General features: G+C 50.6%; 2 protein-coding genes across 3 annotated transcripts in view; one reads left to right on the top strand and one right to left on the bottom strand.

Annotated features, from left to right (window-relative positions):
- The window catches only part of CACNA1F (calcium voltage-gated channel subunit alpha1 F), a gene marked incomplete at its 3' end in the record, with an annotated part of 158,349 nt that extends 154,479 nt beyond the window's left edge, over positions 1–3,870 (bottom strand). The window contains 1 exon segment of one of the 2 annotated variants that reach the window (XM_073600743.1): positions 3,756–3,870. 2 annotated transcript variants of the gene reach the window in all.
- Positions 3,871–4,292: 422 nt separating this feature from the next.
- CCDC22 (CCC complex scaffolding subunit CCDC22) lies at positions 4,293–20,096 on the top strand. The gene is given in 9 exon segments (XM_073600746.1): positions 4,293–4,527; positions 7,831–8,008; positions 9,523–9,655; positions 14,605–14,711; positions 15,105–15,183; positions 17,577–17,704; positions 17,706–17,747; positions 18,616–18,823; positions 19,976–20,096. Coding segments are annotated over 9 exon segments (966 nt in total). The 5' UTR covers positions 4,293–4,477; the 3' UTR covers positions 20,017–20,096.
- The last annotated feature ends 392 nt before the right edge of the window (positions 20,097–20,488 follow it).

Raw genomic sequence — 20,488 nt, 5'->3', positions numbered from 1 at the left:
CTACCTCAGAGATCAGGTGACCTGAAAGCAGGAGTTCCGGGTCCTGATGATTAGTAGGGGAGTACAGACCCCCCGGTCTCTGTGCTAGGAGCGTGCTGTGCGGTGCGCTCCCAGCAAAAAAGAAAAAAACTGATACATACGGCCTGTCGGAAAAAAAACCCAGTCCAGTGGGGGCCGCATATATGTGTTATGTCAGCAGAGGCATTGCTTGGCGCCCCCTGAAAAAAATATACCACCAGCTGTCAATGTGCCCTACTCAGTAGTAACCCCCCAGCTCTGCTGATCCCCTGCCCAGTAGTAACCCCCAGCTTTGCTGATCCCCCCGCTCAGTAGTATCCCCCAGCTTTGCAGATCCCCCGCTCAGTAGTAACCCCCAGCTCTGCTGATCCCCTGCTCCGTAGTATCCCCCAGCTCTGCTGATCCCCCGCTCAGTAGTAACCCCCAGCTCTGCTGATCCCCAGCTCAGTAGTACCCCCAGCTCTGCTGATCCCCCGCTCAGTAGTAACCCCCAGCTCTACTGATCCCCAGCTCAGTAGTAATGCCCAGCTCTGCTGATCCCCCGCTCAGTAGTAACCCCCAGCTCTGCTAATCCCCCGCTCAGTAGTATCCCCCAGCTTTGCTGATCCCCCGCTCAGTAGTATCCCCCAGCTTTGCTGATCCCCCTGCTCAGTAGTAACCCCCAGCTTTGCTGATCCCCCTGCTCAGTAGTATTGCCCAGCTCTGCTGATCCCCCGCTCAGTAGTAACCCCCAGCTTTGCTGATCCCCCCCTCAGTAGTAACCCCCAGCTTTGCTAATCCCTTGCTCAGTAATAACCCCCAGCTCTGCTGATCCCCCGCTCAGTTGTATTGCCCAGCTCTGCTTAACCCCCACTCAGTAGTAACCCCCAGCTCTGCTGATCCCCCGCTCAGTTGTATTGCCCAGCTCTGCTTAACCCCCACTCAGTAGTAACCCCCAGCTCTGCTGATCCCCCACTCAGTAGTAACCCCCAGCTTTGCCGATCCCCGCTCAGTAGTAACCCCCAGCTCTGCTGATCCCCCGCTCAGTAGTAACCCCCAGCTCTGCTGATCCCCCCACTCAGTAGTAACCCCCAGCTCTGCTGATCCCCCGCTCAGTAGTAACCCCCAGCTCTGCTGATCCCCCCACTCAGTAGTAACCCCCAGCTCTGCTGATCCCCCACTCAGTAGTAACCCCCAGCTCTGCTGATCCCCCACTCAGTAGTAACCCCCAGCTCTGCTGATCCCCCGCTCAGTAGTAACCCCCAGCTCTGCTGATCCCCCCACTCAGTAGTAACCCCCAGCTCTGCTGATCCCCCGCTCAGTAGTAACCCCCAGCTCTGCTGATCCCCCCACTCAGTAGTAACCCCCAGCTTTGCTGATCCCCTGCTCAGTAGTAACCCCCAGCTTTGCTGATCCCCCCACTCAGTAGTACCCCCAGCTTTGCTGATCCCCCCACTCAGTAGTAACCCCCAGCTTTGCTGATCTCCTGCTCAGTAGTAGCCCCCAGCTCTGCTGATCCCCCGCTCTGTAGTAATCCCCAGCTCTGCTGATCCCCCGCTCTGTAGTAACCCCCAGCTCTGCTGATCCCCCGCTCTGTAGTAACCCCCAGCTCTGCTGATCCCCCGCTCTGTAGTAACCCCCAGCTCTGCTGATCCCCCACACTTATAGACCCTAAATCTCTCCATAAAGAGGAACTGTCATCCTTTATTTCAGTTACAAGGCATGTTTACATTCCTTGCAAAAGGAATGAAGGCTAATTCATAACAAAAAAAATGCACTCCAGATCCATTCCAGATGCGTTTATGCATGCATGTTTTTAACATGTTTCCGGGTGCATTCCACATGATTCCCCCCCCCCCCCCTTTTTTTTTTTTTTTTTTTTTTTACTGTACTGGCTGCGTTTTACCGCGTTCCAGTACAGTCCAGTGCAGGAAAAATGCAGCATGTTCTACTTTTCATTTCTGAAACTGGAAAGCCCTGGAACTGACCGCACTGGTTTGAACTATGCCATTGGAAACCATATAACCTAATTTCCATGTGTTTTTGATGCAGGAAAAAGAAAAAATGCACTGGAATACATGTGGTGTAAACTGGCCCTAAAAGCGATTTAAACAAAAAAAAAAAATAAAGGGACAAAAAAAAAAAAGAGAGACAAATTTTTTTTGGATACATCCGAATTTCTGAATTGCATTAGTAACGTATATAAAACGAACCCAAAATAACGAATCAAAATTTCAGACGAAATTCCAATTCGAATAGTTTCCAAATTCTAATTTAAATCATTTTCAAATCGAATTCAAATACTTTTTATCTAATCGAATTTGAATTGTCGAATCGAAATATAATTTCCGAAAGAGAAAGAATAAAATAAAACAGAAAGACTATAACAATATAACCGTTTTCCGAAATTCTAATTTCGAATAGAATAAATTCAAATTAGAATTTCTGAAGAGAAAAAAATATAACCATCTTCTGAAATTCAAATAGAATAGAAAGGAATAGAATAGAAAAGAATAAAGTAGAAAATATAATAATAGAATAGAAATGAATAGAAGGGAATAAACAAAGGAAAAGAATAGAATAAAATAAAATATAACCGTTTTCCAGAATTCAGATTTTGAATAGAAGAAATTAGAATAGGATAGAAAAGAATAGAATAACTTTGGTCAGAGCTGGGAGGACGGGATTCAGTCACTGCTACCAGAGGTAGGTGAGTGGTGTCTGTAGACAAAACCGTGGAGCTCTGACCAGAGTTGAATAATGTCTTTGGTATCGGTGTAGGTAGGTTGGTATAGGTAGGTTGGTATCGGTGTAAGTAGGTTGGTATCAGTGGAGGTAGGTTGGTATAGGTGTAGGTAGGTTGGTATCAGTGGAGGTAGGTTGGTATAGGTGTAGGTAGGTTGGTATCGGTGTAGCTAGGTTGGTATTGGTGTAGGTAGGTAGGTTGGTGTAGGTAGGTTGGTATAGGTGTAGGTAGGTTGGTATCGGTGTAGGTAGGTTGGTATCAGTGTAGGTAGGTTGGTATCGGTGTAGGTATGTTGGTATAGGTGTAGGTAGGTTGGTATCGGTGTAGGTAGGTTGGTATCGGTGTAGCTATGTTGGTATCAGTGTAGGTAGGTTGGTATCGGTGTAGGTATGTTGGTATAGGTAGGTTGGTATCGGTGTAGGTAGGTTGGTATCGGTGTAGGTATGTTGGTATAGGTAGGTTGGTATCGGTGTAGGTAGGTTGGTATAGGTGTAGGAAGGTTGGTATCAGTGTAGGTAGGTTGGTATCGGTGTAGGTATGTTGGTATAGGTAGGTTGGTATAGGTGTAGGTAGGTTGGTATCGGTGTAGGTATGTTGGTATCGGTGTAGGTAGGTTGGTATCGGTGTAGGTATGTTGGTATAGGTGTAGGTAGGTTGGTATCGGTGTAGGTATGTTGGTATAGGTGTAGGTAGGTTGGTATCGGTGTAGGTAGGTTGGTATCAGTGTAGGTGTAGGTAGGTATCGGTGTAGGTAGGTGTAGTTAGGTTGGTATCGGTGTAGGTAGGTTGGTATAGGTGTAGGAAGGTTGGTATCGCTGTAGGTAGGTTGGTGTAGGTAGGTTGGTATAGGTAGGTTGGTATCGGTCATTTATGTACCTCCTGAAGCCTTACTGAAAAACTTCCAGAGGTGGCACCATCCCATGCTGCCTTGTTGCTAGGACGTTGCTAGGACGCCCCCGGCTGACATGTGCGGTGGGGTCAGCTCTGATCTCAGTGACGGGGGAGGGGATACCTGGAATCACATCTCTGGAGTCCCACTTGCAGGTAATCGACCAGCTGGGTGAGTGGAATACCTGACTCCCCCCCTCCCCAGCGCAGTGGTTCCTCCCACTATCTTGCAGAGATGATCTGGTGGGAGATACCACTGTGTGTCAGGGGGGGCACTTTATGGTCATTTCCTTTGTTGTCTCTCTGATTACACAATAAATATATATATATATATATATATATATATATATATACAGTATATAGACCCCGGAGTGGAAGTGTCTCCTCCTAATAGATGAAGATGGAGGGCGGAGAGTCCTCACACACACACAGGACTCTTCTTTCTACCACAGGCAGCTCAGGCCTATTAAGGTTTTGGGCCTACTGAACCCCCTGAGTGATATGTGACGTATGAGACATAGTATATATTATATATACACGCAGGACATTGCCTCCATCTCTACACCCCCAATACTGTACACACATAGCGGGCTCTACCCAGCGCTGCACCTTCCGGACTACACTTCCCATCACCCCCTGCGGCGGAAGTCGGGGCTGTCGGCGGTGGGAGGAGGCCGCGGTGCATTGTGGGCAGTGTAGTCCGGAGGTGAGCGGCTTCCTGTACAAAGTGAAAAAAGGCAGAATGTAGTGCGGGGATGGGGCAGGACGCCGGCTACTGTCTATAGAGAGAGGAGAGACCCCCTCCCCTCCCCCCTCAGAGCAGAGAGACCCCCACACAGCCCGGACATGGAGGAGGTGGACCGGATCCTCATCCACTCTCTGAGGACCTGCGGCACGTAAGTGTCCATCACAGGGGGAGGAGTCACGTGACTGGAGCCCACCCCTCCCCCCACCTATCACCCCCACCCAATACATGTCACCCCCCCCCCCACCCAATACATGTCACCCCCTCCCCCACATATCACCCCCTCCCCCCAATACATGTCACCCCCCCCCCCCATCAGGTCATGTATGACTGAAGGTTCATGGCCTCCATACATGTCACTTCAAGGGACTGTCCTCTCCATCATGTCCTCCCAAACCCCCCCCTCCAACATGTCACCTCAACCCCATCATGTCCCACTTCAAGGAATTGTCCTCTTCATTGTGACCCCCCCAGCTCCATCTTATCACCAAGCCCCTCCCCCAATACATGTGACTCCCCCAGGTCCATCCTGACCCCAAGCCACTCCCCCAATACATGTGACCCCTCCCCAGCTCCATCCTGTCCCCAAGCCACTCCCCCAATACATGTGACCCCTCCCCAGCTCCATCCTGTCCCCAAGCCCCTCCCCCAATACATGTGACCCCTCCCCCAATACATGTGACCCCTCCCCCAATACATGTGACCCCTCCCCCAATACATGTGACCCCCCAGCTCCATCCCGTCCCCCAAGCCCCTCCCCCAATAGATGTGACCCCTCCCCCAATACATCCTGTCCACCAAGCCCCTCCCCCCAATAGATGTGACCCCTACCCAGCTCCATTCTGTCCCCAAGCCCCTCCCACAATACATGTGACCCCTCCCCAGCTCCATCCTGTCCTCAAGCCCCTCCCCTAATAGATGTGACCCCTCCCCAGCTCCATCCTGTCCCCAAGCCCCTCCCACAATACATGTGACCCCTCCTCCCCAATACATGTGACCCCCCCCCAATACATGTGACCCCTCCTGCAGCTCCATCCTGCCCCTCCCCCAATAATATGACCCCCCAGCTCCATCCTGTTCCCAAGCCCCTCCCCCAATACATGTGACCTCAGAGCCCCATAATGACACCCCCCCAGCTCCGTCATGTTCCACTTCAAGGGACTGTCCTCCTTTATTGTGGTGACTTTCCCTATCCCCATCTTCTTCCACATCATGTGACTCCTCCAGGTATAGCTTCACCTTCACTGTGCCTTTCTTCTTCTTCTCTGTGTCATGTGACTTCAGCGATACTCCGTTCTTCCCTATCATGTGATTTCCTGTGTTGGATCTCATCATAACCTTCTTCAAGGGACATTCCTTCTCCTCATCCCTCCCTGATGTCATGTGGTCACTTCTTCCCTCTCCTCTCCTCTCCTCAACAGAGTAAATGTCATTTTTTTTTTTTTTTTTTCAGGGTTCACATCTACCTCAGTTGGCAAGATAATCAAGTAATGGGGTCACATCCTCATCCATGTACAGTGGCTCACAAAAGTAAGTACACCCTTCACATTTGTGTAAATCTTTTCTTCTATCTCTTCATGTGACAACACTGAAGAAATGACACTTGTCTACAATGTAAAGTAGTGAGTGTACAGCTTGTATAACAGTGTAAATTTGCTGTCCCCTCAAAATAACTCAACACACAGCCATTAATGTCTAAACCGCTGGCAACAAAAGTCAGTACACCCCTAAGTGAAAATCTCCAAATTGGGCCCAATTAGCCATTTTCCCTCCCCGGTGTCATGTGACTCGTTAGTGTTACAAGGTCTCAGGTGTGAATGGGGAGCAGGTGTGTTAAATTTGGTGTTATCGCTCTCACTCTCTCATACTGGTCACTGGAAGTTCAACATGGCACCTCATGGCAAAGAACTCTCTGAGGATCTGAAAAAAAGAATTGTTGCTCTACATAAAGATGGCCTAGGCTATAAGAAGATTGACAAGACCCTGAAACTGAGCTGCAGCACGGTGGCCAAGACCATACAGCGGTATAACAGGACAGGTTCCACTCAGAACAGGCCCCGCCATGGTCCACCAAAGAAGTTGAGGTCACGTGCTCAGCGTCATATCCAGAGGTTGTCTTTGGGAAATAGACGTATGAGTACTGCCAGTATTGCTGCAGAGGTTGTAGGGGTGGGGGGTCAGCCTGTCAGTGCTCAGACCATACGCCGCACACTGCATCAAATTGGTCTGCATGGCTGTCATCCCAGAAGGAAGCCTCTTCTAAAGATGATGTACAAGAAAGCCTGCAAACTGTCTGCTGAAGACAAGCAGACTAAGGACATGGATTACTGGAACCATGTCCTGTGGTCTGATGAGACCAAGATAAACGTATTTGGTTCAGATGGTGACAAGCGTGTGTGGGGGCAACCAGGTGAGGAGGACAAAGACAAGTGTGTCTTGTCTACAGTCAAGCATGGTGGTGGGAGTGTCATGGTCTGGGGCTGCATGAGTGCTGCCGGCACTGGGGGGCTACAGATCATTGAGGGGACCATGAATGACAACATGTACTGTGATATACTGAAGCAGAGCATGATCCCCTCCCTTCAGAGACTGGACCGCAGGGCAGTATTCCAACATGATAACCACCCCAAACACACCTCCAAGACCACCACTGTCTTGCTAAAGAATCTGAGGGTAAAGGTGATGGACTGGCCAAGCATGTCTCCAGACCTAAACCCTATTGATCATCTGTGGGACATCCTCAAACGGAAGGTGGAGGAGCGCAAGGTCTCTAACATCCACCAGCTCTGTGATGTCATCATGGAGGAGGGGAAGAGGACTCCAGTGACAACCTGTGAATCTCTGGTGACCTCCATGTCCAAGAGGGTTAAGGCAGTGCTGGAAAATAATGGTGGCCACACAAAATATTGACACTTTGGGTCCAATTTGGAGATTTTCACTTAGGGGTGTACTGACTTTTGTTGCCAGCAGTTTAGACATTAATGGCTGTGTGTTGAGTTATTTTGAGGGGACAGCAAATTTACACTGTTATACAAGCTGTACACTCACTCACTACTTTACATTGTAGACAAGTGTCATTTCTTCAGTGTTGTCACATGAAAAGATAGAAGAAAAGATTTACAAAAATGTGAGGGGTGTACTTACTTTTGTGAGATACTGTGTGTATCTCTCATCTCTATCTCTATCATCTCTATCTTTATCTTTATCATCTCTACCTCTGTCATCTCTCTATATATACTGTATATTCCTTTTATCGTCACCTGTAATGCTGGCCTTCTCGTTAGTCTTGCACGGTTGTAGCGGCTCCTCTCCTGGACTTCCTCTGATTTCACTGCATACTGTGAGCTTCTCACAATGTGCATTAGAAGCTGCAGCAAGTCAGATTTTTTTTTTTTTTTTTTTTTTTTTTCAGTACCGAGTGTATTTATTATTTTTATTTTTTTTTATCTCCTAGGGAAATTCCAGAAGACGTGCAAAGCGTGCGCCAGTTCACCACGGAGATCATTGTGGAGGCGGTAGTGACATGTCTGCGCGTGATCAACCCCTCCGTGTCCTCCAACCTCAGTCACGTCCTGCCCCCTGGGATGTCCGCCCGATTCCGTATAGGCACCAGCCTGGCACAGGCTTGTCAGGTGAGCGGGGTCATTCACAAAGGTCGCGCTTCTTCTGGCAGGAATTTTTTTTTTTTTTTTTTTTTTGTTAAAGTGAAAATATGGAGGCTGAAAATACTCGTTGCCTGGCTGTGCCTTCAGGGCTTTTTGAATTATTCAACTGCATCAAACTACAACCGATCTGCACGTTTTAAAGCGGGGGGGGGGGGGGGGTGAGGAGGGGGGAATTAAGAGGGGTGCCAACTACAAGGAAAAAAATAAATAAAACAAATGTGAAACACCTAGGTTGCTGCTCCTTTAACAATATAATTGTTGTCATGAGCTAAAAATAAATATTAAAAAAAAAAAAAAAAAAAAGGCGCTACCTTTTTAAAATTTTAAGGTAGCTCCCTTTTTTTTTTTTTTTTTTTTTTTTTTTTTTTAATCCTCCTCCTATATTTATTTATTTGTTGTGTTTTGTTTTTTTAATTTATATATAATTTTTTTTTTTTTTTCAAACACCCTAGCGAATAAAATGGCGGTTGTTGCAATACTTTATGTCACACCGTATTTGCGCAGCAGTCTTTTTTTTTTTTTGGAAAAAATACACTTTTTTTGGAAAAAATACACTTTACTGTTTATTTTTTAATTTAACAACAAAAAAAAAAAAAGTCAGCCCAATATTTTTTTTTATATTGTGAAAGATAATGTTACACCGAGTAAATTGATACCCAACATGTCACGCTTCAAAATTGCGCCCCGCTCGTGGGATGGCGACAAACTTTGACTCCTATAAAAATCTCCATAGGCGAAGTTTTTAAAAATTTCTACAGGTTACCAGTTTAGAGTTGCAGAGGAGGTCTGGACTCTCGAGCAGAGGAGACGTGTTCTCTGGAGTGACAAGTCGTGCTTCTCTGGCAATCCGGTGGACGTGTCTGGGTTTGGCGGTTGCCAGGAGAACGGTACTTACCTGGCTGCATTGTGCCAGGTGTAGAGTTTGATGGAGGGGGGGATTATGGTGTGGGGGGTTGTTTTTCAGGGGTTGGGCTTGACCCCCGTTAGTTCCAGTGAAGGGAACTCTTAAGGCGTCAGCATACCAAGACTTTGGTGCTCCCAACTTTGTGGGAACAGTTTGGGGATGGCCCCTTCCTGTTCCAACATGACTGCCCACCAGTGCACAAAGCAAGGTCCATAAAGACATGGATAAGTACATTTTGGGGTGGAGGAACTTGACTGGCCTGACCTCAACCTGATCGAAAACCTTTGGGATGATTTAGAGTGGAGACTTCGAGCCATGCCTGACCTCACAAATGCTCTTCTGGAAGAATGATCAAACATTCCCATAGACACACTCCTAAACCTTGTGGACGGCCTTCCCAGAAGAGCTGAAGCTGTTATAGCTGCAAAGGGCGGAGCCAACTCAACATTGAACCCTACGGACTAAGACTGGGATGCCATTAGTTTATGGGCGTGTAAAGTCAGACATCCAAATACGTTTGGTAATATAGTGTGTGTTTATGATGGGGAGCTAATGTTTCATGATTTGGATCCCTCAGGACCTGGGATACAGCGGAGAAGTTGGCTACCAGACCTTCCTGTATAGCAACGAGCCAGATATTCGGGCACTTCTGATTTTCCTCGCTGAGAAACTGCCCCGACACTCCCAGGAGGACGCCCACCAACCAGCAGGTATGTGTCAGACTAGGGGGTTCAAGGTGGTGCCAGATCTCATTTTAAAGATGGCTGTGCTGGAGCAGAGCGAAGCAAAGGGGGACTTCACCTGTATGAATACAAAGCTGGACTCTGTGGAATGGGGGGGGGGTGGCCGTGGAAAGAATAGGAGCAGTGGCCATAGAAGAAATGGGGGAAGGATCCACTGTGGAAGGAACGGTCGGCTGTGGAAGGGAAGGGTTGGCTATGGGAAGTGGAAGCAGGGCTATGGAAGGAATGGTTGGCTGTGGAAGGAATGGGAGGAGTGGTAGTGGAAGCAGCCACTGTGGAAGGAATGGGAGGATTGGTTGGCCATGGGAGTGGCTGTGGAAGGAATGGAGGGAGCAGCCATTGAGGCAGCCACTGCGGAAGGAATGGAGGGAATGACTAGGGATGGAATGGAGGGAGTAGCCATGGAAGAAATAGGGGAAACAGCCACTGTGAAGGAACAGTTGGCTATGGGAGGAGTGGAAGTGGAAGTAGAAGGGAATGGGAGGAGCAGCTGTGGAAGGAATGGGGGAAGCAGCCACTATGGAGGGAGTGGCCGGGGATGAAATAGGGGAAACAGCCACAGTGGAAGCAGGACTATGGGAGAATTGGTTGGCTGTGGAAGGAATGGGAGGAATGGTTGGCTGTGGGAGGAATGGGAGGAGTGGTAGTGGAAGCGGGGTTGTGGGGAGGAATGGTTGGCTGTGGAAGGAATTGGGAGGAGTGGTAGTGGAAGCGGGGCTATGGGAGGAATGGTTGGCTGTGGAAGGAATGGGAGGAGTGGTAGTGGAAGCGGGGTTGTGGGGAGGAATGGTTGGCTGTGGAAGGAATGTGAGGAGTGGTAGTGGAAGCGGGGCTGTGGGAGGAATGGTTGGCTGTGGGAGGAATGGGAGGAGTGGTAGTGGAAGCGGGGCTGTGGGAGGAATGGGAGGATTGGTTGGCCATGGGAGTGGCTGTGGAAGGAATGGAGGGAGCAGCCATTGAGGCAGCCACTGCGGAAGGAATGGGGGGAATGACTGGGGATGGAATGGAGGGAGTAGCCATGGAAGAAATAGGGGAAACAGCCACTGTGAAGGAACAGTTGGCTATGGGAGGAGTGGAAGTGGAAGCGGAAGGGAATGGGAGGAGCAGCTGTGGAAGGAATGGGGGAAGCAGCCACTATGGAGGGAGTGGCCGGGGATGAAATAGGGGAAACGGCCACTGTGGGAGGAGCAGCCAGGGATAGAATGGGAGGAGAAAAAGTGAAAGCAGCCACTGTGAAAGGGAATGGTTGGCTATGGGAGGATTGTCAGTGGAAGCAGTCACTGTGGGAGAAATGGTCGGCCGTGGAAGGAATGGGAGAAGTGGCAGTGGAAGCAGGACTATGGGAGAATTGGTTGGCTGTGGAAGGAATGGGAGGAGTGGTAGTGGAAGCGGGGCTGTGGGAGGAATGGTTGGCTGTGGAAGGAATGGGAGGAGTGGTAGTGGAAGCGGGGTTGTGGGGAGGAATGGTTGGCTGTGGAAGGAATGGGAGGAGTGGTAGTGGAAGCGGGGCTGTGGGAGGAATGGATGGCCGTGGAAGGAATGGGAGAAGTGGTAGTGGAAGCAGGGCTGTGGGAGGAATGGTTGGCTGTGGAAGGAATGGGAGGAGTGGTAGTGGAAGCGGGGCTATGGGAGGAATGGTTGGCTGTGGAAGGAATGGGAGGAGTGGTAGTGGAAGCGGGGTTGTGGGGAGGAATGGTTGGCTGTGGAAGGAATGTGAGGAGTGGTAGTGGAAGCGGGGCTGTGGGAGGAATGGTTGGCTGTGGGAGGAATGGGAGGAGTGGTAGTGGAAGCGGGGCTATGGGAGGAATGGTTGGCTGTGGAAGGAATGGGAGGAGTGGTAGTGGAAGCGGGGTTGTGGGGAGGAATGGTTGGCTGTGGAAGGAATGTGAGGAGTGGTAGTGGAAGCGGGGCTGTGGGAGGAATGGTTGGCTGTGGGAGGAATGGGAGGAGTGGTAGTGGAAGCGGGGTTGTGGGGAGGAATGGTTGGCTGTGGAAGGAATGGGAGGAGTGGTAGTGGAAGCGGGGCTATGGGAGGAATGGTTGGCTGTGGAAGGAATGGGAGGAGTGGTAGTGGAAGCGGGGTTGTGGGGAGGAATGGTTGGCTGTGGGAGGAATGGGAGGAGTGGTAGTGGAAGCGGGGCTGTGGGAGGAATGGGAGGATTGGTTGGCCATGGGAGTGGCTGTGGAAGGAATGGAGGGAGCAGCCATTGAGGCAGCCACTGCGGAAGGAATGGGGGGAATGACTGGGGATGGAATGGAGGGAGTAGCCATGGAAGAAATAGGGGAAACAGCCACTGTGAAGGAACAGTTGGCTATGGGAGGAGTGGAAGTGGAAGCGGAAGGGAATGGGAGGAGCAGCTGTGGAAGGAATGGGGGAAGCAGCCACTATGGAGGGAGTGGCCGGGGATGAAATAGGGGAAACGGCCACTGTGGGAGGAGCAGCCAGGGATAGAATGGGAGGAGAAAAAGTGAAAGCAGCCACTGTGAAAGGGAATGGTTGGCTATGGGAGGATTGGCAGTGGAAGCAGTCACTGTGGGAGAAATGGTCGGCCGTGGAAGGAATGGGAGAAGTGGCAGTGGAAGCAGGACTATGGGAGAATTGGTTGGCTGTGGAAGGAATGGGAGGAATGGTTGGCTGTGGAAGGAATGGGAGGAGTGGTAGTGGAAGCGGGGCTGTGGGAGGAATGGTTGGCTGTGGAAGGAATGGGAGGAGTGGTAGTGGAAGCGGGGTTGTGGGGAGGAATGGTTGGCTGTGGAAGGAATGGGAGGAGTGGTAGTGGAAGCGGGGCTGTGGGAGGAATGGATGGCCGTGGAAGGAATGGGAGAAGTGGTAGTGGAAGCAGGGCTGTGGGAGGAATGGTTGGCTGTGGAAGGAATGGGAGGAGTGGTAGTGGAAGCGGGGCAATGGGAGGAATGGTTGGCTGTGGAAGGAATGGGAGGAGTGGTAGTGGAAGCGGGGTTGTGGGGAGGAATGGTTGGCTGTGGAAGGAATGTGAGGAGTGGTAGTGGAAGCGGGGCTGTGGGAGGAATGGTTGGCTGTGGGAGGAATGGGAGGAGTGGTAGTGGAAGCGGGGCTATGGGAGGAATGGTTGGCTGTGGAAGGAATGGGAGGAGTGGTAGTGGAAGCGGGGTTGTGGGGAGGAATGGTTGGCTGTGGAAGGAATGTGAGGAGTGGTAGTGGAAGCGGGGCTGTGGGAGGAATGGTTGGCTGTGGGAGGAATGGGAGGAGTGGTAGTGGAAGCGGGGTTGTGGGGAGGAATGGTTGGCTGTGGAAGGAATGGGAGGAGTGGTAGTGGAAGCGGGGCTATGGGAGGAATGGTTGGCTGTGGAAGGAATGGGAGGAGTGGTAGTGGAAGCAGGGCTGTGGGAGGAATGGTTGGCTGTGGAAGGAATGGGAGGAGTGGTAGTGGAAGCGGGGTTGTGGGGAGGAATGGTTGGCTGTGGAAGGAATGGGAGGAGTGGTAGTGGAAGCGGGGTTGTGGGGAGGAATGGTTGGCTGTGGAAGGAATGGGAGGAGTGGTAGTGGAAGCGGGGTTGTGGGGAGGAATGGTCGGCTGTGGAAGGAATGGGAGGAGTGGTAGTGGAAGCAGCCACTGTGGAAGGGATGGGAGGATTGGTTTGCCATGTGAGGAGTGGCTGTGTAAGGAATGGAGGGAGCAGCCATTGAGGCAGCCACTGCGGAAGGAATGGAGGGAGTGGCTGGGGATGAAATGGAGGGAGTGGCCTTGGAAAGAATGGGATGAGTGGCCATGGAAGGAATAGGCGAAGCGGCTGCTGAAGCAGCCACTGTGGAAGGAATAGGAGGAGTGGCCGGGGATGAAATGGAAGGAGTGGCAGTGGAAGCGGCCACTGTGGAGGGAATGGGAGGATTGGTTGGCCATGGGAGGTGTGGCTGTGGAAGGAATAGGGGGAGCAGCTGTTGAAGCTGTCACTGTGGAAGGAATGGGAAGACTGGCTGGCGATGGAATGGAGGGAGTGGCCGTGGAAGGAATAGGAGTGGCTGCTACAGTGGACGCTTCCATCAAAGAAATGGGAAGAGCAGCCGGGGATAGAATGGGAGGAGTGGCCGACCTTGGATGTAATCGGAGGAGTGGCTGTGGAAGTGGCCACTGTGGAGGGAATAAGAGGAGTGGCCATAGAAGGAGTGGGAGAAGCGGCTGTGGAACGATTAGAAGGACCGGTTGGCCGTGGAGGTAATGGGTGGACCCGTTGGCAAAGGGCAGGAGCGGCCGTAGAAGGAATGGAGGGAGTGGCCGTAGAAGGCATAGGGAAAGTTCCCACTGAAGCAGCCACTATGGGAGGAGCGGTCGGCCGTGGATGGAATGGGAGGAGTGGTTATGGAAGGGGCCACTGTGGAGGAAATGGGAGGAATAGGTTGAGTGGCCATGGAAGGAATGTAAGGAGCCACTGTGGAAAGAATAGGAGGACCGGTTGGCCATTGGAGGAGCGGCCATGCAAGGAATGTAGGGGTTGGCTGTGGAAGCGGCAGCCATGGAAGAGATGGGGGAAGTGTAAAAGAGTTTTTTGTAAAGAATCGTTCGGTTTCTTAGGACAAATAAAGGGAGATATTTCTCCATTAAATCTACAGACCGACATTTCATTTTTCACTTCTTTAAAACCAAAAATCCAAATATAAATGACTGTCTTGTTTTATGGACATAGCAATGTTTTTTTTAAAATACCGACTTGGGGTTGGAAGTAGACGTTAGGAAGGTCACGGAGCGATGAAATGGATTATTTATATTGTCCATTGAGGGACAAAGGAATTGAGAACCTTGTTATACTGCCACCTACAGGAGGTTTAGGATACTTGTAAGCCAGCCCACGCATAAACCTTCCTCTACTCAGAAAATCGCAGAGATTTGAATAGTTGCCATCTTTCAGCAATGTCATGGATTTTTTGCTCTGTTTTGTAGGTAAATCTACAGTATTACAGAGAGAGATCGCATCCAAGATAAAGCAGCAGCTCTCTCTCCCCTGGGTCCCTCCAATGTGCCGAACAGCCGCTGCACAAAGATCCCAGGTCAGTACTCCAGTCACCAGCAGGGGGCAGCAGTGCTAAAAAATAGTGTTTTATCCCAGTCTATGCCATAGATTCCATTCAAATATTTGGAATTGGGGTACCAGTCCTGTCCGGTTGCTCGGCAGAGATTGTGATCTTCCTGTATCTTATTCAAATTGGGCTTTAAAATGGTACGGTGAAGACTGATCTACTTGTCCTGTCTTTTTTAAATCCTTGAGGTTTCTAGAGATGTTTTCAGGAAGCTATGTACAGCACCCTGCTGGCCCCTCCCACATGCCATGATCTGCCTGCATTGCATAGAGAAGCACCGACTGTAATATTTTGTGGTCTGCAGTACATGAAAAAAGGCGTCATTATCTTTTCTTTTTTTTTTCTTTTTTTTTTCCTCCCCAGAGCATGTGTTTGTTGCATCGTTTTCAGGCTCAGCCACTGTCATTGGCCGGCGACCATTCTGCAAAGTCCATCCCTCCTGGTGAGAGAAATCCTTTTACAGTACATTGGTGACAAACAATGAAGATCCTGAGGGGGAGGGTTACTTAACCTGGAGCACTCAGAATCTGGCGGGGCTGTGCATGGTAGCCAATCGGCTTCTAACTTCAGCTTGTTCAATGAAGCTTTGACAATAAAACCTGGAAGCTGATTGGTTTCTATGCAGAGCTCCGCCAGAATTTTGCACTCTCCCAGTTTTAGTAAATCAACCCCCCTGATACGTCGACAACGTGTAAACGGTTATACAATACATGGGCTCATTACAATAAAATAAAAATGTATCGGTCGGCCATGGGAGCAGTGGCCATGGAAGGAATAGGGGGAGTGGCTGTGGAAGCAGCGGTCGTGGAAGGAATGGGAGGACTGGGTCGGCCATGGGAGCAGTGGCTGTGAAAGGAATGGGAGGACTGGGTCGGCCATGGCATGAGTGGCTGTGGAATGACTGGTCGGCCATAGGAGGAGTGGCTGTGGAAGGAATGGGAGCACTGGTCAGCCATGGGAGAAATGGGAGGACCGGTTGGCCATGGGAGGAGTGGCCGTAGAAGAAATGGGAGGATCGGTCGGCCATGGCATGAGTGGCTGCGGAAGGAATGAGAGGACTGGTCAGCCATAGGAGGAGTGGCTGTGGAAGGAATTGGAGGACTGGTCAGCCATAGGAGTGGCTGTGGAAGCAATGGGAGCACTGGTTGGCCATAGGAGGAGTGGCCGCGGAAGAGCTGGTCGGCCCTGGCAGGAGTGGCTGTGGAAGGAATGGGAAGACTGGTCGGCCATGGCATAAGTAGCCGTGGAAGGAATGGGAGGACCAGTCAGCCATAGGAGTGGCTGTGGAAGGAATGGGAGCACTGGTCGGCCATAGGAGAAGTGGCCGGGGAAGAAATGGGAGGTCAGTCAGCCATGGGAGGAGTGGCCGTAAAAGTAATAGGAGGATTGGTCGGCCATGTGGAAGGAATGGGAGCACTGGTCGGCCCATAGGAGGAGTGGCTGTGAAAGGAATGGGAGAACCAGTTGGCCATAGGAGGAGTGGCCGTGGAGGCCTGGTCGGCCATGGCAGGAGTGGCCTTGGAAGGAATGGGAGGACTGGTCGGCCATAGGAGTGGCTGTGGAAGGAATGGGAGGACTGGTCAGCCATGGCATGAGTAGTTGTGGAAGGAATGGGAGCACTGGTCAGCCATGGGAGAAATGGGAGGACCCGATGGGCCATGGAGGAGTGGGCCGTAGAAGAAATGGGAGGATCGGTCGGCCATGGCATGAGTGGCTGCGGAAGGAATGGGAGGACTGGTCAGCCATAGGAGGAGTGGCTGTGGAAGGAATGGGAGCACTGGTTGGCCATAGGAGGAGTGGCCGCGGGAGAGCTGGTCGGCCCTGGCAGGAGTGGCTGTGGAAGGAATGGGAAGACGGGTCGGCCATGGCATAAGTAGCCATGGAAGGAATGGGAGGACCAGTCAGCCATAGGAGTGGCTGTGGAAGGAATGGGAGCACTGGTCAGCCATAGGAGGAGTGGCCGGGTAAGAAATGGGAGGATCGGTCAGCCATGGGAGGAGTGCCGTAAAAGTAAGTAGGAGTATCGGTCGGCCATGTGGAAGGAATGGGAGCACTGGTCGGCCATGGGAGGAGTGGCCGTGGGAGGGCTGGTTGGCCATGGCAGGAGTGGCTGTGAAAGGAATGGGAGAACCAGTTGGCCATAGGAGGAGTGGCGTGGGAGGCCTGGTCGGCCATGGCAGGAGTGGCCTTGGAAGGAATGGGAGGACCGGTAGGTAGGGCATGGGAGGAGTGACTGTGGAATAAATGGGAGGACCGGTAGACTATGGAAGGAATGGGAGGACGGGTAGGTAGGGCATGGGAGGAGTGGCCGTGAAAGGAACATCCTCATCCTAATAAAAAAAATGGATATATATCTTTTTTTTTTTTTGATGAGGATGTTCCTTCCACTATAATATCATATTTTTAATAAAAAATAATATTATTATTATTATTATTCCTCCTCCTGTGTCCATAGCTATATATTTGCAGTGTGAGATCTAAGACTCTGCTGCCTCTGATTGCTTGTCTTAGCAGATCTGGAGTGAGATTTTGTGGTGTCACCACTTGTTCTCTGTGCTGAAGGCTGTGACATGAGGAAGGAAAGCCCTGCCCTCAATCAAGATGGCCGCCTCCACACAGAGACACAGCACAGGAGCCAAGACATAGTAAGCCAGCAATGGTGAAAAGAATTCAGCTGCAGGAGGATCACAAGCAATACCGATGACTAGTCCTTCGCACTCTGCCTGCCTCTTTTTAGGGGCCGAGTTTTTCAGAGGTCTGCTACTCTTTGATGGTTCCGGACGGTTTTCAGGCTGGTTTTGTCACCCTCAGACATGTCTTGTATGTGTTTTGCAGAAAGGAAGGAGTACTGGGAGAAGTACCTGCCCTTGGTCAATATGCAGCTGCCTCACTCCTACTCTCTGGTGGCGTCCCTTCTGGAGAGGAACGTGTCGGAGGTTAGCGCTGTGCAGGAATGGGAGGCGGGAGTGGAAGAGCCAAGGTCTAGCATCCCGCTTGTCCGCTGAGGTGAGTCCTCCTGTAAATGAGCAATCTGTGCCACCCCAGGCCCGTACCTGTATAAAGGCTAGGGACTTGTCACCTGTATAAGTTAAGCTGTGAGCCCATGAGATCCAGAGGGTAAGGGGGGGGGGGTCCCAGCAGATGCTGAGAACCTATGAGGCCAAACAGTAAAGCAAGCTGGGGGCGGCACGCAAACTGCACTCTGAAACATCCCAGGTTTGTACTACACTTACCCTGGGGATAGTACCTGCCAGAACTGGTTTACTTTTCGTGTGTTTTTTGTTTTTGTTTTTTTTTTGCTTTTTATTATCCAAGCCCTGATGGAGTTTTGAGTCTTATTTTTTCTGACTTATGTGCTGTAAAGACTTTAGAATCCTTTTTTTATACTCTTAGACTACTCCAGAGGCCTCTCAATGCTCCCCGCTTGACCAAGCGCTGCCTCTAAAGCAAGGGGTCTCAAAGAAAAAACCAAGCGCTGCCCCCGCAGGGGTCTCAAACTGGTGGCCCTCCAGCTGTTGCAAAACTACAAGTCCCATCATGCCTCTGCCTGTGGGAGTCATGCTTGTAACTCTCAGCCTTGCAATGCCTCATGGGACGTGTAGTTTTGTAACAGCTGGAGGGCCGCCAGTTTGAGACCCCCCTGCTCTAAAGGTTTGATTCCAATCCATATCTTGCCCACTAATTGGTACCAGTGCTTTCCCCAACACTCTTTTGTAGACTGGAGTAAGTGGTAACACTTGTGCTTCCAAAACAACCCTATGCCGACACTTCTTATACCTTTCTTATATAGTGTGTGTGTGAAGGTGGGGTGGGGGAGGTTACATTCTCTCCACTTTTTTCCATATTCACCAAAAATACCTTTTTCTTGTGACAGGAGTACCGTAGCCGGAAACGGCAGCGGCTGCAGAAAAGGATACAGGATCAGCTCCGTCAGTGTAACCAGCAGCTGTCGGAGACCAACACGCCGGCCTCGGCCACACAGGACCTCGTGGACCTGCTTAAAGCCTTCGCTGTGGAGGGAGGAGCCGATCAGAATAAAGGGTCCAGGTTCACCCACGCCCCAGAAATTCACTCACCAGCAGGTACCAAACACTTCATGAGATTGTAGATGAAATAAGAAGGCTTAATAGCATTTCCTGTAGACGTTAAAGTCCAACTCCAGCCAAAACATTGTTTTTTTTCAGTTTTGGGTAGAGAGGGGAAAGGTTACAGGGGGGGTTGTAAACCCTCGAGGTTTGCATTCTATGCATGAAAGTGAAAAACAATGCAGCAACCCTCCGACCCCCCCCCCCCCCAGGGCTTACCTGAACCTGGTCTTTCCAGAGACGGAGACGAGCACAGCAGCTCCAGCCGGTGTCTTGGGTCCTGATTTGATAGATTGATAGCAGCGAAGCCATTGGATCCCACTGCTGTCAATCAAATCCAATGCCGGGGGGGGCGGGGCTGAGTCCTCCTGTCTGTGTTGATGGACGTACGAGTGTCGTCCGTCCCCTAACCTGTGTCGTCCCCCTGCCCCCAGGGTCATGTCACCTGCATAAGTGAAGCTGTAGGCCTATGAGATCCCCGGGGGGGTCCCAGCAGATGCTGAGAACCTATGAGGCCAAACAGTAAAGCAAGCTGGGTCCTGCTGTTGTCAATCAAATCCAATGCCAGGGGGCGGGCTGTGTCCTGCTGTCTATGTTGATGGACGTACCAGTGTCGTCCGTCCCGTAACCTGTGTTGTACGTCCGTCCCCCCCAGGATGGGCTGCTCTCCAACAGGGCACTCAAGAGAGGAGGAGCTAGCAGCGCCAATGAGGGACCTCTAAGGAGGTGGATCAGGGCCCCTCTGTGCAAAACCAAATGCACAGAGGAAGGAAGTATGACGACAAGGTTTTTTTGTTTTAAAACGAACCTTTAAAGCGAAGATCAGTAATAAGCAATTTTACTAGGAAGGAATCTGTATCCAATTTACATGGAGATGGTCCCGGTCTGCAGACAAGCACATTGTGTGTTTGTAGAGGCAAAAACCAAGCCTCCGGTCTGGTGGCCATTTTTTTTTTTTTTGGCACAGATATTTGTATAAAGTTGTGAGTACTCAAATATCGGATTACCTCAATTGTTTTAGTTGGGGAAAAAAAATGGTGTCCAGCAAAATATTAGCAGCAGACGGGGCCACAAAGTAGCACAGAACAATGTTTGCTCTGGTCTCAAGCTGTGTTTTTTATTTTTTTTTTTTTTTTTGTCTTCCTTCAGGACCCTCAAGTATTAAACGAGCAAATGCAAAGAGCCACTGAAAGCCTCTCCAGAAGAGACGCTCAGGTAGGAAGCGCTGCAGTGATTTGTATTAGAAACAGAACTCCCCATGTGGGCAAGGACGGCCCTCGCCCGGCGTATGCTTAAAGTTCTCTCTCTCTCTCGTTCTCTCTCTCGTTCTCTCTCTCTCTCTCGTTCTCTCTCTCTCTCGTTCTCTTCTCTCTCTCGTTCTCTCTCTCTCTCTCTCTCTCTCGTTCTCTCGTTCTCTCTCGTTCTCTCTCGTTCTCTCTCTTCTCCGTTCTGTTCTCGTTCTCGTTCTCGTTCTCTCTCGTTCTCTCTCTCTCTCTCTCTCGTTCTCTCTCTCTCTCTCTTGTTCTTTCTTTCTCTCGCTCTCTCTCGTCTCTCTCTCTCTCTCTCTCTTCTCTCTCTTCTCTCTCTTCTCGTTCTCTCTCTCTCTCTCGTTCTCTCTCTCTCTCGTTCTCTCTCTCTCTCGTTCTCTCTCTCTCTCGTTCT

The sequence above is a fragment of the Aquarana catesbeiana genome, linkage group LG09, assembly GCF_042186555.1.
Source record: "Aquarana catesbeiana isolate 2022-GZ linkage group LG09, ASM4218655v1, whole genome shotgun sequence".
NCBI classification, from domain to species: domain Eukaryota; kingdom Metazoa; phylum Chordata; class Amphibia; order Anura; family Ranidae; genus Aquarana; species Aquarana catesbeiana.
This window is presented reverse-complemented; position numbering and strand designations above follow the sequence as displayed.